At 34.0% G+C, this 17,627-nt stretch overlaps 1 protein-coding gene across 3 annotated transcripts in view; it reads left to right on the top strand.

The window, feature by feature from the left end:
* LOC134532363 (uncharacterized) overlaps nucleotides 1–16,589 on the top strand; it is a 44,321-nt gene extending 27,732 nt beyond the window's left edge. For all 3 annotated transcript variants that reach the window (XM_063368795.1, XM_063368797.1, XM_063368796.1), the window contains one exon: nucleotides 16,469–16,589. In XM_063368795.1, coding sequence (XP_063224865.1) covers nucleotides 16,469–16,537 — 69 coding nt within the window. In that variant the 3' untranslated portion in view covers nucleotides 16,538–16,589. The remainder of the gene's footprint in view (nucleotides 1–16,468) is intronic.
* The last annotated feature ends 1,038 nt before the right edge of the window (nucleotides 16,590–17,627 follow it).

The raw sequence follows: 17,627 nt of genomic DNA, 5'->3' as shown, positions 1-17,627 counted from the left end.
AATGCGAGTACACCGGCCATAAGGTCAGAAGAATCTGTGTCTATTGTTTGTATGTAGTCCGTGGTATTAGTATATTGTCCCATTGTTTCTAGTTCTCCTGCCTGTGCTACTGTTTTTGGATTGTATAATTTACTGTTTTTTTTGTAAATGCTGTTATGTATGGTACTTTTCTGCTGGAGGATGTTAGTTTCATTTTCAGAGTGTTTGTTGGGTGGACTTTGAGTATTCCCTTGCTTGGTTTGTACGTGTATAAGAATGGTTTGTTTATTGCACTTGTCCACATGAATCTTTGAATGTTTTTGCTAGGTCTATCGTAGCCTCCTTAAGGGTTGTTTCCTCCGAAGCCAGTTTGATTGTTGATTATTACTCTGGATGTCCATGATAAGTCTCTTGCTATTTCCCATACCAAAGGAAAGTCTGATTGGAGATCGACAAATGAGCCTGTGTTTGTGCCCCATAGTCTTGTAGGCTTTCGTGTCTGATTAAATGTATGGATTTCGTTTCTATTGGGGTTTTGTATAGCGTTAACATACCTTGTCCTCCTATGAGGATGGTCCTCCTGTAGAATTTCCTCCGAATCCTGCTCGGGCTTGGTCTGTTTGTGGTTGTTCGATGCCATCTGCTTGTCGTTGTTCACCTCCTCCCATTGTCATTTTGTTGTCTGTTTAATCGTATCCTTCTTGTTGGTCGAAATCGAATTGGTTTTGTTCTTTTCTTACTTTGTTTGGCTTTGTTGATGTTGCGTATTTGTCTGTAGTTTTTAGTTGTCGTATTGGCTGTTCGGTTTCCTTCGTTTTTTTCTTGTCTTAATATTGTACACCGATGATAGTTTCCAAGCAGTATTTAATACCCAGACCAGTAGCACCAATAGCAGAATGCCAATTAAGATTTGTCCATGGGTATGTGATGAATTCGTTGATTGCTTGGGTGTCGGCTCTTCTAATGTCTGCAATGGTTGATGCGTCTTCATATGGTATGCCGTGGCGTTGTACTATTCTATAGTCACTGTTTACTGGTTCACCTTTGTTGATTGGGTTCCCTGGGCCTAGGTATCAATGTCCAGGAAATGTAAGAATGTTTACATATAATTGTGTGATTGTTTTGTCTTTGAGTGTTGGAATCATACTGACAAGAAATGTCTTGCTAGGTAGCTATATTGTCCAATAAACGCTGCGCGAATGCTGCTGAGGAGCTGCGGCCGAAAGCCGCACGAAGCATTGGCGAAGCTGCCGAAGGCCAGCATGAGCAAACATTAACTATTCTTCGTATGGTTATACATATATTTAAAATACCCTATCAATCACTTGGATTATGTTTAAAAGTTTTTTTTAATTATAATTTAAAAAATAAATCTTAAATTCCAACCTAGTGTTAAATAACCAAACCAAAGGACTGATCTATGTATTAAAAGTTATTATAACACTTACTTAAACAAATAACAAGTAATCATATAATTTTCTAAACTGTAGGGTTAACTGCAATAATTATTTTCCAAGAAAATTAAAAAAAAAAAAGATCCTATAAACTTCTTTACCGCGCTTTATCGTGACGCTAAATAACACGTTTTATTTTGTTATAAAATACTGTTTTGTTCATAGTTAAATCCTATAACTATAACGTAATTTTTAAGTCACTATTATTTCTTTTTGTGACTATTAAAGTTCATAAAATGCATAACAGGATAGGTATACTTGCACAAAGTTTTATTTGGCATACCAATACACCTGATGTGTCCCCCGATGTTCATGTAAGTTTATATGCGTGTGTGTGTTTGTGTGTTAATGCCACCACAAGCATCACTAAAATGCACTGCATAACGTGTCTCAGGTTTTTTTTGCGACTTTCCTATATTGTCCTTTCGCGAATTCATTCAGCGGTAGGTTATAATTCAAACATCTTTACCTTTGACGTGCTTCTATGATTGGCCCGCAATTTATGAGAAGAACTCTGAGCCAATGAACGGGCCCAAGTGTGCACATGACAATGGAGTCTACTCTAAAAGTAATTAAAACCGCGAATTTTTCCAGTCCCTAGCTATGACACTAATTTTGGTAGATGTATGTGTAGTTCAAGACGTGACACAGACGAGTGACTAATTTTCGCGTCGACGAGTCTCTCCCGGCGCGCTCACATCCATCGAGGCAGTGGAGTGGATGAAGCCCAGGATTAGGCAGGCAGCGGAGCGGAGGGATGTTGGCGATGGAGCTGATAGCAGACGGGCGGTGATAAGAGCGGCGATAGAGGGGTGCGCGCGCACCTATGTCGGTCCGCGCGCCGCCCGTGTTCGTTGAAGCGCACCCTACACTGTTAGAAATAACACTACATTTACGGACTTTTCAACGAACAATCAACCTGGAATGAACGAAGTGTACTTCGTAATCTCAGACAGCCGGATCTTCGTAGAAACTACTACTTCGAGTTTAATGTTTCGCTGTAAACAAGATTAACACAAGCGAGGAAGTTAGAAAGAAGGATCTTGCAGCATTTTAAACAACATTTTTAATGGTTTGCTAGTATAGTAAGATTATTATTGTTTTTATTAATTTTCAAAATAGGTTGACACAGTACCGTACATTTTCGATGATCATCAGTAAAAATACGGAGAGCCCAGGATAATTTTTAGCCAGCGTTCTTCGTAAATTTAAGGTGAAAATCTTTTAACAGTGTTCACGATGCTCAAATTCTGCTACACCTTCTGATATACCCATGGGTATAAAAGTGACCATGAAATTGCAGTATAAATTGCTGTAAATTAACGGACTTGACTACGAGGAACTATCCTGAAAGAAACGAAGTGTTCTTCGCAATTTCAAATAACTGGATCTTTGTGCAAACTAAACTGGATTCCGACCTCTGAGTTTTGAGTTTATTTGTAAACCAGGTAATTACTCAATTCGAAGATAAAAATGGTTTTCACAGTTTCCTCATCTCGTTTTTGAATGTATTATTCATATAATATTATTGTTATTGTTGATTCATGTTCAAATTACGTGAACTCGGCAACCGTAAAATTACGAAGATAACCGTAAATCTTGTATAATTTGTAATCATCGTTCCTCGTAAATTTCTGGTGAAAATTTTAACAGATGAGTAGAAATAATTCATTATTCCATACTCATGATACCCAAAGCGATTACAGAAAAAAAGCCAACGCAGTTACCGATCGAAGCAATCATGTCGGAGTAGGATAAACATGTTGCTGTACATTTAACCAAATATTGAAATTTTATGAAATTACAGCAGCAGTTTATTTTTAAAATGATGTAACCTGGTGAATACTTTAGGATATTTTTATCTTCTACACTTCACTTGCAATAAATATAATACATTTGTTTTACTATTCAAAAAAATACAGAGAAGTTTTAAAATTACCGAAATCGAAGTATCCTTAGTAAGTTAGTTTTAAAATCTAGTAATTTGAAACTAAATGGATACTACTGAATTTTGGTTGTAGTTTATTTATGATATGTTAATAATTCAGAGAATTAATTGTGCTAATTTCTTTGTAAGAGTTCAAAATCATTTGACTCGCATATTTAAATATGTTAATTTATAACTAACTTATGATACTACTATGATAAGTTGTAACCAACATTTTTTTTACAACGTGAGAAATAAACACGTATATTTTTCAAGCTAGTAGTAGTTCTCATAATAAACTTAAATCTTAAGTGAAGGAAAACCATCTCCAATCCCATTTAGGTTAACAGGTGTGAATTTCCTATGACATGTAAGTTTACTCATTTTAATTTATGAACATTCATTTTCTAATCAACGTAGGTTTCATTAAGAATATTATTTTGCCCTTAAATTACTTTATGAAGATATATATTATTTTTATTTCAAGTAAAAGTGGGAGGTATAAGGTACCCGCGGGTAATAAGGCCTGTCGGCAAGTGAGGCCTGGGTAACAAAAATCATGTTTGAAAAAACGCTCACGTTCAACTGACAATTTTACAGCTAATTGTGTACACCTCAGCTATATTTATTTACAAATTCACGCTCGTTTGACGCTTAAAGCTTGAATTTAGTTTTGCAGTAATAATATTGTTTATTTTGTTTTTTTTATTTTTTACGTGACTGACGGATATTTAAGGCCTATAAAATTTGGTCATAGGACTTATCAGCCATCTATTTATTTTGCAATTACTATACCATGTTTAAATGTATTACCAATGTAACTAATAAATTGATGATTTAATTTTGTGCTTTACTTTGTTTCCTTTTGACGTGACAACGTCTAATAAATCGATGAACGCCGGCTGCACGCACGAAAAGTGTCCCGTAACGCACATTGTCCCACTACGATGTGTCCCGTTACGCTCACTGTACTTTTGAATCATGTTTTCGTCGTTTTAATTATTAATATTATGTAATTTAACGATCGTCCGCCGATTTTCAGCACAATAGGTACGGTTATTTAAAAGTAATGTTGAATTTTCAAATACGTTTTTGTACGAACAATGGTGTTTTAGAGTTACACATAATAATTCAAATTACACCCGGGATCTTTTGCACAATGATTTTTTTTAAATAACACATTATAAATAGGTTTGGTGTATTTGGGATGCGTATTTGTTATAAAATCGTATTATAAAACACTTCCTTTCAGGGTCCAGGAATGGTGTCGGGTTGGTCCCTTAACCTCATGCTCCGGAAGGCAATAGCCAGCCACTGAGAATGTTATCGACCAATCCGCCCGTGACATCTGCCCGTGTCGATGGCTGGGGTACACTCCAGCCTCCGACCCGTTGAACCCATAGCTACAGAACTATAATGTGTCACCTAGCCTCTTCAATCAATACACACACAGCCTTCTTTTGTGGATTATTTAATGAGTTGGCCACACAGAAAAAATTCTGAACTTCTACAAAAGATTCCTTTGGAAACCATTTGCCAAGTTGCAGTTTGTAATACTACAAGAGAGATATTTTAGCTTTTTTACAACGCATTACTATGTTTTTTTTGCATACTTGAAGTACGTTTTTCGAGATAATATTGAGTATTTCTTACAAAATTTATAAGATAATTTTGTTTTGTTTTTATTAATTTTTCATTCAAAGGTAATCAAATATTCAATAATTTGACTTTATTTTGTTGTTATTATACTTATGTGTGCAGTTAATACATTAATCTATTCAGGGGACGGTTTAGGTACTGGTACAGCAGGAAGTAAAAATGCTTGGGTAAAAATCCGAACCCAGTATTACTGCGAAAACTATTTTGTAGTAACGAAGTTGTTTTCATGTAAATGTAAAAAAATTAAAAATAACTGTAATTTTACAGTTTTAATTGCACAAAAAAATACAGTGCAGATAAAGTTCAGTGTTCACCACAATTCTATAACCGTACCCTGTAATTATGAATTGCGAATCTTTAAGACACTAACCACGAACCAATGGCATCGCTAGTAAAAATTTGTAGGGTAAAGGCAAGTTTACAGCAGGAATTTTGCGTCCAAACCATTTTCATCAAACCTTCAGTACTTTAACCAGAAAAAAAATAGATTATTAGAAAATAAATACATTTAGATTTACAAAGTTACTCAGAAACAGTTTTATATGACTTAAAAACATGAGCCAGTCGCATACATATGCGCTGACTTAGGGGGGAATGTTCGCCCCCTACTAAACCTAATTCTAAGAAAGAATTAAATATTTAGTTATGAATATGAATTTAGGGTTATCTAGTTTTCGCGAAAAGATATCCAGACCAGCCATGTGTTAAATCTTTGTAGGAAGCAAACGAGTGCTGAATGGTCCAGGCCAAACAGGGCAATGGCTTCTTTTGCAGACGGCCGCCAGTCACAAGGGAACGATTGCTTGCGCGGGCATATCTTATTGAAGTGTAAAAAAAGATATATTTTTTATTTTAGCGAAAAATACATGGCTCTACGCATCGTCATGTAAGGCGCGCCTACAATCACTCTCCGCACTTAGCAAACCTTCGTCTCGATTATTTTTCCCACGCACTGAACACTGCAAACACACGAGATAAGACAAGGAGGCTACAAGGTTGACACGCCACGTACTAATGGACCTCAGGCCTGCTCGTCCGAACGTGCTTAACTTGAGACAGAATAAGAGGTTAGTTTAGAGCAGTTGTTTCACATTTAACAAATTAGTTTTTTTAAAAGGTTTATGGTTATTAACACACGTATTTTCAAATACGAAACAATGCCATGATCGACTATTTTTTACAGGCGATGTGAGTATATAATGAGATCAGCAAACGGATTTTTTTTTTGTTTGCGGTGGGGGGGGGGGGGGGATAGGATTAAGTTTTCCCAACACACACCAGGGCCGGCTCCAAGGTCCCAAGTAAGCCATTTTTTTATCATCCTTGTTTGTTTAGTTTTGCTGTGAAAAATAACAACATTAATGGGAAAACGATAATTTTTTAAATCTTATTAGCATCTAATTAAAGTGCTATCCAATGCCTTAACGATTTCAATTGAGTTTACATGATTTCACGTAATAAAAACTTCCATAGATTTTAATGACTCATATAATGAAGCGATTTATCCAGAATTTTATCGTAAGCATTAATAAAACTAACTCGAGTATATTTTTTTTAGAAATAACATCAAAATTTCTTAACATAAAAAAAAAATAGTGCCAGGTTGGCTTAAATCATTGTTTTCGAGAGTTTATTATGTTTATAAAATGTCCCGGCGTTTTCATTAGGGGGATATTCTGTACACCCAGCCCCTCCCACCCCTCCCTGGTAAGCCCTGCTCCATAATATTAGAACCTTGAAAACGTAAATGGCCCAGGCTTCCGCAGAATCTAGGACCGCCTCTGCCACGCATAAAAATGTAATGTTTCAAAACATATCAGCTGCATCCGAATACTAACCTAATGGATCCCTCAGCTAAGGTGTCCACTAAAAGTGCATCGTAGTGGTTGTTTTGCTTTTGAATCCTCACAAGGGACGCCGATGCATCCCTACGTACGTCCACTAAAAATCGATGTTTTCTGGTGATGCGACACTCGCATCTATTGATGCGTCCATTCATTCATTAGCTTCGGAATCGTGTTTTATTTTGTTTGTGTATAATATTGCATGAGATTTGTTTAAAACTTTATAAGCATAAGAGATAACCCGAAAAGAGACGTTAATAAAAAATTTCCAAAAGGTAGTTAATACTCATTTTAAGTATTTCTAATAATTTGAGATTCATAAAAATATTTTTATTTTGATCGGTGACATTCATATCATTCATGCTATATTAATTTTTTTATTTGTCATTGTTATTTTAGGTTTGCTGAATATTCGTAGATATCACGACTCAAAATGGTTACGTGCACATTAGTACGACCAATTATTAGCAGCTGGTGCTACCAGTAAAAGTATTCCATTACAAATGCGTACTTTACATTGTAGGTGCATTTCCTAAGGGATGTGGGGATGTGTGTGTAATGGACGCCAATGGCGTAGCCAGGATTTGTGTATGGGGGGGGGGGTTAAGAAGCATGGTTCCCCCCCCCCCTAATAAAGCGGTGGGTCCGGGGATCCACCCCCGGAAAAATTTTGTATTTTAATGTTGTAAAATAGTGCTATTTTAGCAGTTTTCGGTACTTCCCTTTAAATATTTTAATGGTAAAATTATTATTAGATTTTTAATAACAAAATTGTTTGAGTGCTGAAGTAAGAAATTAATTAAAGACATTTTTATCAATTCAAGTGCCTTGTTTACGTCCACTCAAAATCATAAATAATGCTCGTAGCTTGACAATACAAAAAAAAAGGAATAAAAAGGGTTGGGTTTCAGCAGAACTGATCTATTCCAGGAAACAATTATTAGCTTCAGCTTGAAGAGTTACATGACACCATGTCGTTGTCTCAATTCTATACACACACAGAGATCCTTACACTTTTGGAAGCCCAGTCAACACCTGCTTATAATTACCGCGCTGGTTAAATACAATAGGTGTAAGATATTTGAAAGCTTGGGACCCGTCACGGCGTCACAACCTTATAGCTAGAGAACTGTAAAATACGCGATTTCAAATCCCTAAAGGATAGACTCCATGATCCTCTACGCACTCGTGCAAATTACATCTGCTGATTGGTTACCGACTCGTAACACCTGTTGAATGGAATGATCGTGATTCGCTAATTCTTCTGTTAAAGATTTTTCATTGGCCCAGAGTCCTTCAGATAAACTGTGGCCCAATCACTGAAGCAAAATAATGTCAAAATTATTTGGACTCTATCCTATCGCTAAATGAATCCGCGAATTTTACAGGTCTCTACTTACAGCTTCTGCTCGTGACAGGGGTAGGGGAAGGGAAGGAGAATCGGTAGGGCTCGCTTACTCTTCACCTCCAGTGCAGTGACCGGTGATAGCAGTAAGACACCCAGGCTTTTAGCTAACCTGCTTTCAGTTCAGAAAAAAATAATTTAGGCTAGAGGGGGGGGGGGGGCGGGTTTAGAACCCCTAACCCCCCCCCCCCCCTGGCTACGCCCCTGATGGACGCAACCCTATGTATTCGGTTACAGCTATAGACTACTGAATCTACCCAAATTTATTCCAATGGCAAATGTGTTATTTGATATGCCTTAACCCTGTTAAGTAGTTTTTGTGTACTTCGTTTCAGTTTCAATAGAAGAGTCTTTGGTGCACTTGAATTTGATTTTATTGTTTAAAAATGCATTCGTTGTAGTTTAGGTGCTGGCAAACGTAAATATTCGAAGGTAGCGTGAAAGCGTTCATTAAAATACTTCTTAAGTCTTATAGCACTGTTACTGAGTTACACTGGAAATCTAATTTTTTAAATTTTCTAACCATATATTTATTTTTCTGGCTAGCGTACTAGAAATAACAGCGAAATGTTTATGAAAATTGTTTGGACGCAACATTCCTGCTGTAAACTTTACTGTATCCTAAAAAAAATTATAGGAGGTATACCATGGGTTCGTGGTTGGTGTCTTAAAGGTTCGCTGTTTATAATTTCAGTGTGTAATTCTAGAATTTCAGTGAACACTGAACTACTTCTGGTCAACATATTCTTAAATAAATATACAAAAGATATAGATTGAAGAGACTAGGGGACATGTCATTGTTCTATAACTATTCATATTTCTTGATTTTTTGACCGTGTTGTTAAATTCCAAAGTCATATTTTGACGTGACAACGTCTAATAAATCGATGAACGCCGGCTGCACGCACGAAAAGGTTTCCCGTAACGCACATTTTTCCCACTACGGATGTCCTACTACGGATGTGTCCTGTTATGCTCATTGTACGCATGCGTGGCATTTTTCTTCCACTCGATTGGAACAACAATCGATTTGACTTTTCAATCATATTTTCGTCGTTTGAATTATTAATATTATGTCATTTAACGATCGTCCACCGATTTGCAGCCGACAATATATTTTTGATTTCCGGCCTACCACTATAAGAAATAAACATGGCGGACTACATACGTGTTCAAAACTTCCACAACACAAAACAAAATTTTTATAATTTGTATATATAACATATGAAAAAAAAAATTTAAATATGGCCTCGTGGCCGTGCGGTAAGAATCGCTGATTACCAATCCAAAGGTTGACAGAAAATAAATACGGCACGCGCGACACTTCAAAAGTAAGAAATATATTTGAATTAATGAATGCAAATAAAAGGTCATTTATTAATTAAATTGTAGAATTCATTTCACTCCTTATTTGTATCCATACAAAATAGTGATAATTCAATAAAAAAATATTCAAATTTATTCATAAAAGTATGCAGAGGTAGATTTTATCATACAAAAGATAGAAAAATTAAAAAAACTTCTTCCTCAAAGAATATAATATTTTTATGCCTAAATGGTTTGGTTGCAAAAACCTATTACGGCTCAGTCTCAGGCCGAATATGATATTTCATTTTCTTCTGGATCAATCATTTCATAAATGTTTTGTTATGACGTTGTCACGTTAAACTATCGTCCGTAAACCGACTTTACAGCAACCAATTTTTTTTTTTGATATGTTTGAATGTTGACCTCCTCCTGTTAATTACTCCAGCATAGAGGATAGTCAAAGTCACGGCTGTCAAATCTGGGCAGGCACGCGGTCACCGCTAATATCTGTTACTTAATGTTGGGTACAAAACACTGATTAAACCTAGTTTGAAAAACATAAAAAAAGTTTTTAAGTCCAGTATTTCCTGCTTTCCACGGTATAAAGGTTCACGCAATGATTTTTAAATGATTATCTCCTTTTTTTAATTTGCTTTATCAACTGTTTCTCTTTACGCAGTGGAAACGAAATAATTACAGAATTGAATCATTATTTTGTGTGAGCACTACTAGATACAAAATTAACTTACAGCAATATATGCAAAGGATATCTAGTACAAAAATACTTCGGATTAAAAAAAAACTGTCAAACATAGTACAAAATTTAAAATTTTCAATGTTTAATTTTCAAACAAATGTGAAACGAAATATTTTTATAGCTTTACGAGAGAAAGGTAGCTATTTTCAATTTATTATTTTTAGGATCCAAAGTTTTGCCTTATTGTTAAGATATGTTTAGTTAGCTCTTGAAGATTTTCTTGCGGAGAGTTCCAATTTCACAAGTTTTGTTGCAATCGCACGACCTGTAATAACGTTGGTCGTCCAGGTGAACTGCAGTCGTCGAGAGAGCCTCATAGAACACTCTGCCTATCGTGTTTCCGGGGAACCCACCTTTGGACACCCCTCGTGTCAACAGCGGGTTCCCGCGCTTCAACTGTTCGTGTGCTGTATTTACACCAGCCTCCCAACAATGCAGAGATCCGTCTGCCGAGTGTCTGTCGACGAAAATTTCATCCCGTCATGCTACAAAACAAAGATGCATTACAATACAAAAGCGTCCGTTCAATGTAGTTCCCGTAAATTACAGCAAAGCATACCTCTAAAGAGGCAGTATTTCCAATGTAAAATTTGGTGCGTTGCAAGGAGTTTTAAAACATTTTATCCAAGAGATAGAGCTAAATTAGTTTCAATGAATACGTTTTGAGGGAGTGTACATTTGCCTAAAGTATTTTCGTGTTACGTGACTAATTCGGCAAATGCTAATTGATCCACATGAAAATATTTAGCCCTGAAAAGTTGTACAACTTCATATTTCATATTCTTATAAGCCTCCAAAATGCAAAGCAACACCACAACTTACCATATTCGAAAACAATAACTTCATTCAGAGGAAAGTACGCCAGATTCCACGGGAAACGACTGTTAGCAGCTGTGAAGTTGTTCATTACTTATGTCAATGGGAGGTAAATGCGACATGGCCTACAATTTGACATGTCAAGGTTCTAGGGAGTCAGTTTGTACACTGTTAGAAATTATAGCACATTTACATCATTTCGACGAAGCATTTAACTGAAATAAACGAAGATTTCTTCTTAACATTCGTGGAAACAACGCCGTATTTCGACTTCTGAGTTGTACGTTTCGTTCTAAACAAAGGTAAACGCGCATTTGGACACACGATTAGTTTTGTTACTGTCGACTTAACTAGATTTTTAATGTTTTGTTAATATACCAATAATATATTTTTTTGGATTCGTGTTTGAACTAAGTGAACTCAGTGCCTGCAAATTTACGTTGATCCCTGGATAATCTGTAACCATAATTCTTCGTAGATTGAAAGTGAAAATTTTTAACAGTGTACTCAACTGGTGGTGCTTTAATTTTGAGAACACTGCTTCAGATAGATTTTTTTTTTTTTGCTAAGTCCCGCGCATTTTACTTTGGATTATGCTATGTTCCCAGTCATCCTAAATTCCATTAAAGAAATTAAATTTAAATTAAATTTTTACCTTTTTGTTTTTTCTTCCATATCAAAGGGTATCTGTTACACATAAGTACTGCCACGTACAGGATGCCATGAATTATTGAATTCAAAATATTGCACATATATGTTAGACACGTAAGCCTAGAAGATGCAAAAAGTCAGTAAACATACTTCCACGAATGTTCTTGTTTATCACTAGACTCGTTAAAGTGTACAAAGATATACACTGGATCTCTTTTACGAAGAATGTCATATAAGTGATCGTGTGCACATAACTCAACACGCCATACTTGTGGTTAGTTGAGTTGTGCATCTTCTTGCATACGAAATTTTTGTCTTTCGGTTGTTATGGATATTTTATTCCGTCCTTATTAAAAATTATGAAGAAAAGAAACACTGTTCTTGTTACAACAACACAGTACGCGCCGATTCGGCGTCCAACACATGTGAAATTATTAACAGCAATGAAAATCTAATCCCGCTGGAACGTAGGCAAAACGTATTTCTCCCTCTCCGCCTTAATACCATCAACAATAAGGACAATAATTCATGGATAAAGTGTTCCCATCGCTTGTCTTATATTTTAACGTTCTAGAATCGTAATTTTCTCAACTAATAATACAATACGGAAAATAACTCGTTCAATCAGTTTTAATACCTGCAAAGCTGCAGTTTAAAAATAAATTATTAAAATATTACCCAAATAATAATATGTAAGCACAGTGGCGCAGCACGAGATTAGGCCAAGGGAGCCGGAGTCCCTCTCGAATATTCAGGCCCAGCCAGGGATGTGTTTGTGTTAATGAGAAGGGATGATAAGTGCGACTCTCGCTAGTGCTTGTGGCGCGGTATCGCCTCTAAGAACAAGGCTCTGATCAGGCACTCAGTCTTCTCGTCGTGTATAGGGCAACTATAAACATTATATGGCGGAGAAATGAAGATAAAGGTGAAATGTAAGTCCCTCGAGTGCTTTCAAAAAATTTTTAACTGTGTGTTTCATGCATAATATTTATTCTATAAACACAAATTTTAGCCATTTTCACTCTTCTAAAAATACAGTCAAAAAACAAAATCAGGAAACAAACTATGTACCTATCCACCCTCAGCGTATCCTTAAATTATTTTAATAAACAGACACAATTATGATATATTGAGCAGTTTTCAAATCGCGTGATTTTTTCTGAAGCTCTGCACAGCGCATGTAGATCGAGATTTGAGATTCTCACTAGCATCAAAAATGCCATAACAAATGTATTCGTAAAACGTTTCAATGTTATAGCTGTTTATTGTCTCAAGGCCCAATAATTTATTGGTTATAAAGAACGGAATATACTATTTCCTTTGTCAATGTGACATTCTTTATAAACCACGGAAAATATCCAACAATATATATATATTTTTTTTCTTTGTTGAATTGCTCATTCTGTCAAATCGGGATTATTTCTTACTGATTATTTTTTTTTTACAGATGGTAGTATTATTTTAGTACTGTACCTTGATATCTTTAAACTGACTCTCTCAAACAGAATTCTTGACTTCGTCACTGCGTGTGGAAAGTGTAACTTTTCTTAGACGATATTTCCACAGCATAATGTCCAGTTGTTTTCGCAGTAATAGCAGGAATATACCCTTCTCATTCCACGTTAACCTTCAAGCTCAGATTACGATGGCGACCTGCCACCCTTAACCGCCCCCTTTTTTCACATTAATTTGTTTCCCTCTTTTAAGGCCCTGTCAAACCAGGGGGCGCAACTGAATAGACGGAATGTGGCCACTAAAAAACTGGTTGAGAAAAAACATCAAAAATTAAGTTTTAAATATGAGAAATATATAAGTATTATATAACATAAATAAAAAATTATATTTACAAACATTCTTAGTTCAGAATTTATGGAATGGTATGTTGACGGAGTAGCGTATTCATTATAAGGACCAAAATATTATAATTTGAAATAATTTTTGTAATGTTTAATTATTTTGGTAGCAATGAAATAAGCATGGCTGTAAAAATAAATCTTGTGTGTGTGCTTTCCTTTTGCTCGTGTTTATTACACGCTTTATATTAGCTTCACCTGTATGTTTGTATGTTTGTTTGTATGTTTGTTTGTATGTTTGTAAACGACTCCTTTGGGTGCGATTTTGACCCACTTTAAACGGCCAGATTTCATTCAAAATTTGTAGATTTATCGAGGACCGATGACAATACATTAATTTGATAAGATTATTCCATTATTCAATTTGCAAAATAAGATTTTTGTCAATTTATATAATTTTACAATATTTAGTAGGCTTTGTTTATATCGCGCCAAAGACAAAATGAAATAAAAAGAGTTTGCACATTGTAAAGAAAACCATTTCGCTCATGTGCGAACTCTTTTCTTTCAGTTTGTCTTTGGCGCAATATAAACAAAGCCTACTAAATATTGTGACATTTAATTAAATGAAAAGTGAGAGTGGGTTATGATTATTGTGAACAATACACTTTCTTGAAGAGAATATTATCTATATTTGTTAAAAAATAAAAAATAAACCTGAAATAAGGGCTTTAAATGTTGTTTCTTTCGTTAAATAGAGAAACACAATTCCGTCTTTGTTTCATTTTACCAATTAACCAAGAGTGAAACATTATTATAAAACAACATTTTCTGCAAATATTTCACGAAACATGGAAAAATTGAGGTTTGATTTTGCTGTGAAACCAACAGCAGATGGGAAATCAAACACCATATGCATAACCTCAATAGCTACACCTGATGGGCAGATTTTTGAAATTCCACTCGAACACCAACCTGCAAATCTACACCAAGCAGTTACAAATACTCCAAACTATGCCAATGTCAGTAAATCATTAAATAAAAGACATCAAAGTTTGACAGATGATATATCAAAAACATATTTGGATAGAGAGAAAAACTTAGTTTAAGGATTTTTACCTGGAAGAAATTGAGGAAAAAACAAAAAGTGCTGAATCTATAACTAGTGGATCAAATAAAAAATTGGAAAAACTGCTAGAAACATTTCTTGAAGAAAAAAAAAATATCTGAAACTCAAAATTTAGGGAAAATTGCAAAAGATTTCATGATTGAGAAATTCACGAACAGAAACTCAAATGCTTACCAGTGGAATAAAGATTTCAACAAAGAATGTGAACGTTTCCTAATCAAAGAAGACAAAAAGAAAATAGAAATAGAAAACCAAACTAAAAAGTAGAAAATAAATTTTAATAAATTTTAATTAAGAATAGTGTAAACAATTTTAGTAAATATAAATTAATAAGTGTATATAAGAAAAAAAATGTATTTTATTTTTAAAAAAGCGTGGGGTGTTTTTTAAGATATTATCGAAACGATAATCCTTCTACTCATATATGTCAATAAAATATTTATAACTATTGACACCATGCACCCCACGCTTTTTTAAAATAAAATATTTTTTTTCTTATATACACTTATTATTAATTTATATTTATTAAAATTGTTTACACTATTCTTAAATCAAATTTATTAATATTTATTTTCTATTTTTTAGTTTGGTTTTCTATATAAAGCGTGTTTTTTAGATTTTTTAAACTATTATTTATTGTCATTCAACCCCTTTTTATTACACCCCTTGCAATTATTATTGGTTGTATCAAATTTTATTTAAGACGAATGTTATAAATATTAATTTTAGATTTTACAATAAAACAGAACAGATTTAATGGTGTACATGGTAAAGATGATATGATTTTTTTTTTAATTCTACCCCTTTATTTGTTCAACCTCCTGCAGCAATGGCTCATATTATCAAAAACAATTTCAGACAAAAGGTTTGGATAAGAATTATAATATTTTAAAAAAGTTGGAACTGATTCGATTGTGTCCATACTAAAGGAGTTGTATTTTTTTTACTCCAAAATTTTTTTTTACCCCTTTAAGTTATAGTTGGTCAAATAAATAACTTCGGACGAAAATTGTGGATAATATTTTTAGGTTTTACAATAAAAAAGAAAGGAATTAATAGTTTAAAAGTACGATTTTATTATATTTTATTTACACCCCCGTTTAAAACCCCTTGCAAAAATGGATTGTCTTATAAAAAATTGTTTCAGACAAAAGTTTTAGATAATTATAAGATTTACAAACATTTTAACGGATTTTAAAGTGTACCTACTAAGCAAGTTCGTTTTTTTTAAATTCTATCCCTCAATTTTTCAACCCCTTGCAGCAATGATGCGTCTAATCAAAAATTGTTCCAGACAAAAGTTAAGATAAAAATTATGATTTTAATACATTATTTGAACGCATATATGTAATGAGATTAAAACCTTTCATTTTATTTGACATTTTGGTTGAAAAAATTTAATAATCTTCCAAGGACATTATGATGCCAAATTATGTGGCTCTAATGTCGTAAAATTTTACTCGCAAGGATTTGTGAACATGGGTGTAAACTAGATTAATTGTTCTTTTAATTGGTTCCTGATTATATTACTACGTCTATTCACCATAACCTACATTGAGTTTACATAATGCCAAGGCACTGATAGCTTCTTATTAGTGTAATCATTTGCGAAAAAATACCATTTGCCTAAATAGTTTATACAGCGTTAGACAGTAGGTAGAACGTACTTCAATGCTTAATTATTTTCTCAGTGTGAGACAATATTTGTGAAGTAGACCTAATGATAATTTTGGTTTTCTGTTTCAGATATCAGAAGAATTTTTGGTGACACTTTTCTGTTTCTCAGACAACCCAACATTTTGTGACAGTAGATAAAAACAGCTGAAGATAATTGTATTGATGAATGGAAAACATTATGTGTAAAATATTTTATGAGTGTGATTTTTTATTTGTGATCCTTGTGATAATCCATTTTCCAAAACTTGAATCATAGTTGAGATGCACGTTAGATTAAAGAACGCATCGATATCAACATGTTATATGTTTTCCTCTTTATGCTTGTTGAAATAACTTCCTTAATATAGAACTACTAGTTTTGGAAATAATAAATGTTTGAAACGTTGCACATCATAGCAGAATATCATAACTTTACGACTATATAAAATAGTCATAGTTGTTTGCATATATACATATGTATATATATATATATTCGATCAAGGCATATACAAACTCAAGCCTCTATAGTGTGCTTAGTCGCCGCTACGCTGTTAGAAATAAGATTTAATTTATGGAATTCCTGACGAAGAATTCACCTCAAATAAACGAAAGTTTTTTTCGTATTTACGTATGACTATTCTTAAAATATATTCGCTAGATTCTGACTTTGAAGTTATGTGTTCCAATGTTAACGGGGTAGACATGCAAATTGACTTAAGATTTTTATTAGTATTATTTTGTTATTTTTTGCAAGTTCGTGTTCAATGTAAGTTAATTCAGTACCCGTAAATTACCAAGATATTCGCGAATTTACACAGATAACTGGATGATATGTAACCAGCGTTTTTGTAAATTTAAAAGTGAAATCCATGGTTTTTAGCAAAATAAATTTGTGTCATATCTAAATACAGAAATAAAACATTTAAATTTTACAAACGTAAATTTCTGATAGTGTAAATTTGTGTTTTAAAAATATATAATAGGCCAATTGTAGTTAAATAAACAATCAGCATGTATTAAGCTATTAATTTGTCAAACTACAACTTATTCAAATTTATCTAAGTGTTTCTTTTTTTAACATGCTGAAATACCAAATAAAATGCACGTCTCGAAGAATAGCGTTCAATGCAAACATAACTTTTCAAAAATTGCGACATGTAATACCCGAAAATCACTAAACACGGTACGTTTTCTTTGCCAAACATCAAGTATGATCTGTGCTGCGAAGTCGAGACACCTCAAATGCCGT

This window comes from Bacillus rossius, chromosome 5, assembly GCF_032445375.1.
Source record: "Bacillus rossius redtenbacheri isolate Brsri chromosome 5, Brsri_v3, whole genome shotgun sequence".
Taxonomy (NCBI): domain Eukaryota; kingdom Metazoa; phylum Arthropoda; class Insecta; order Phasmatodea; family Bacillidae; genus Bacillus; species Bacillus rossius.
This window is presented reverse-complemented; position numbering and strand designations above follow the sequence as displayed.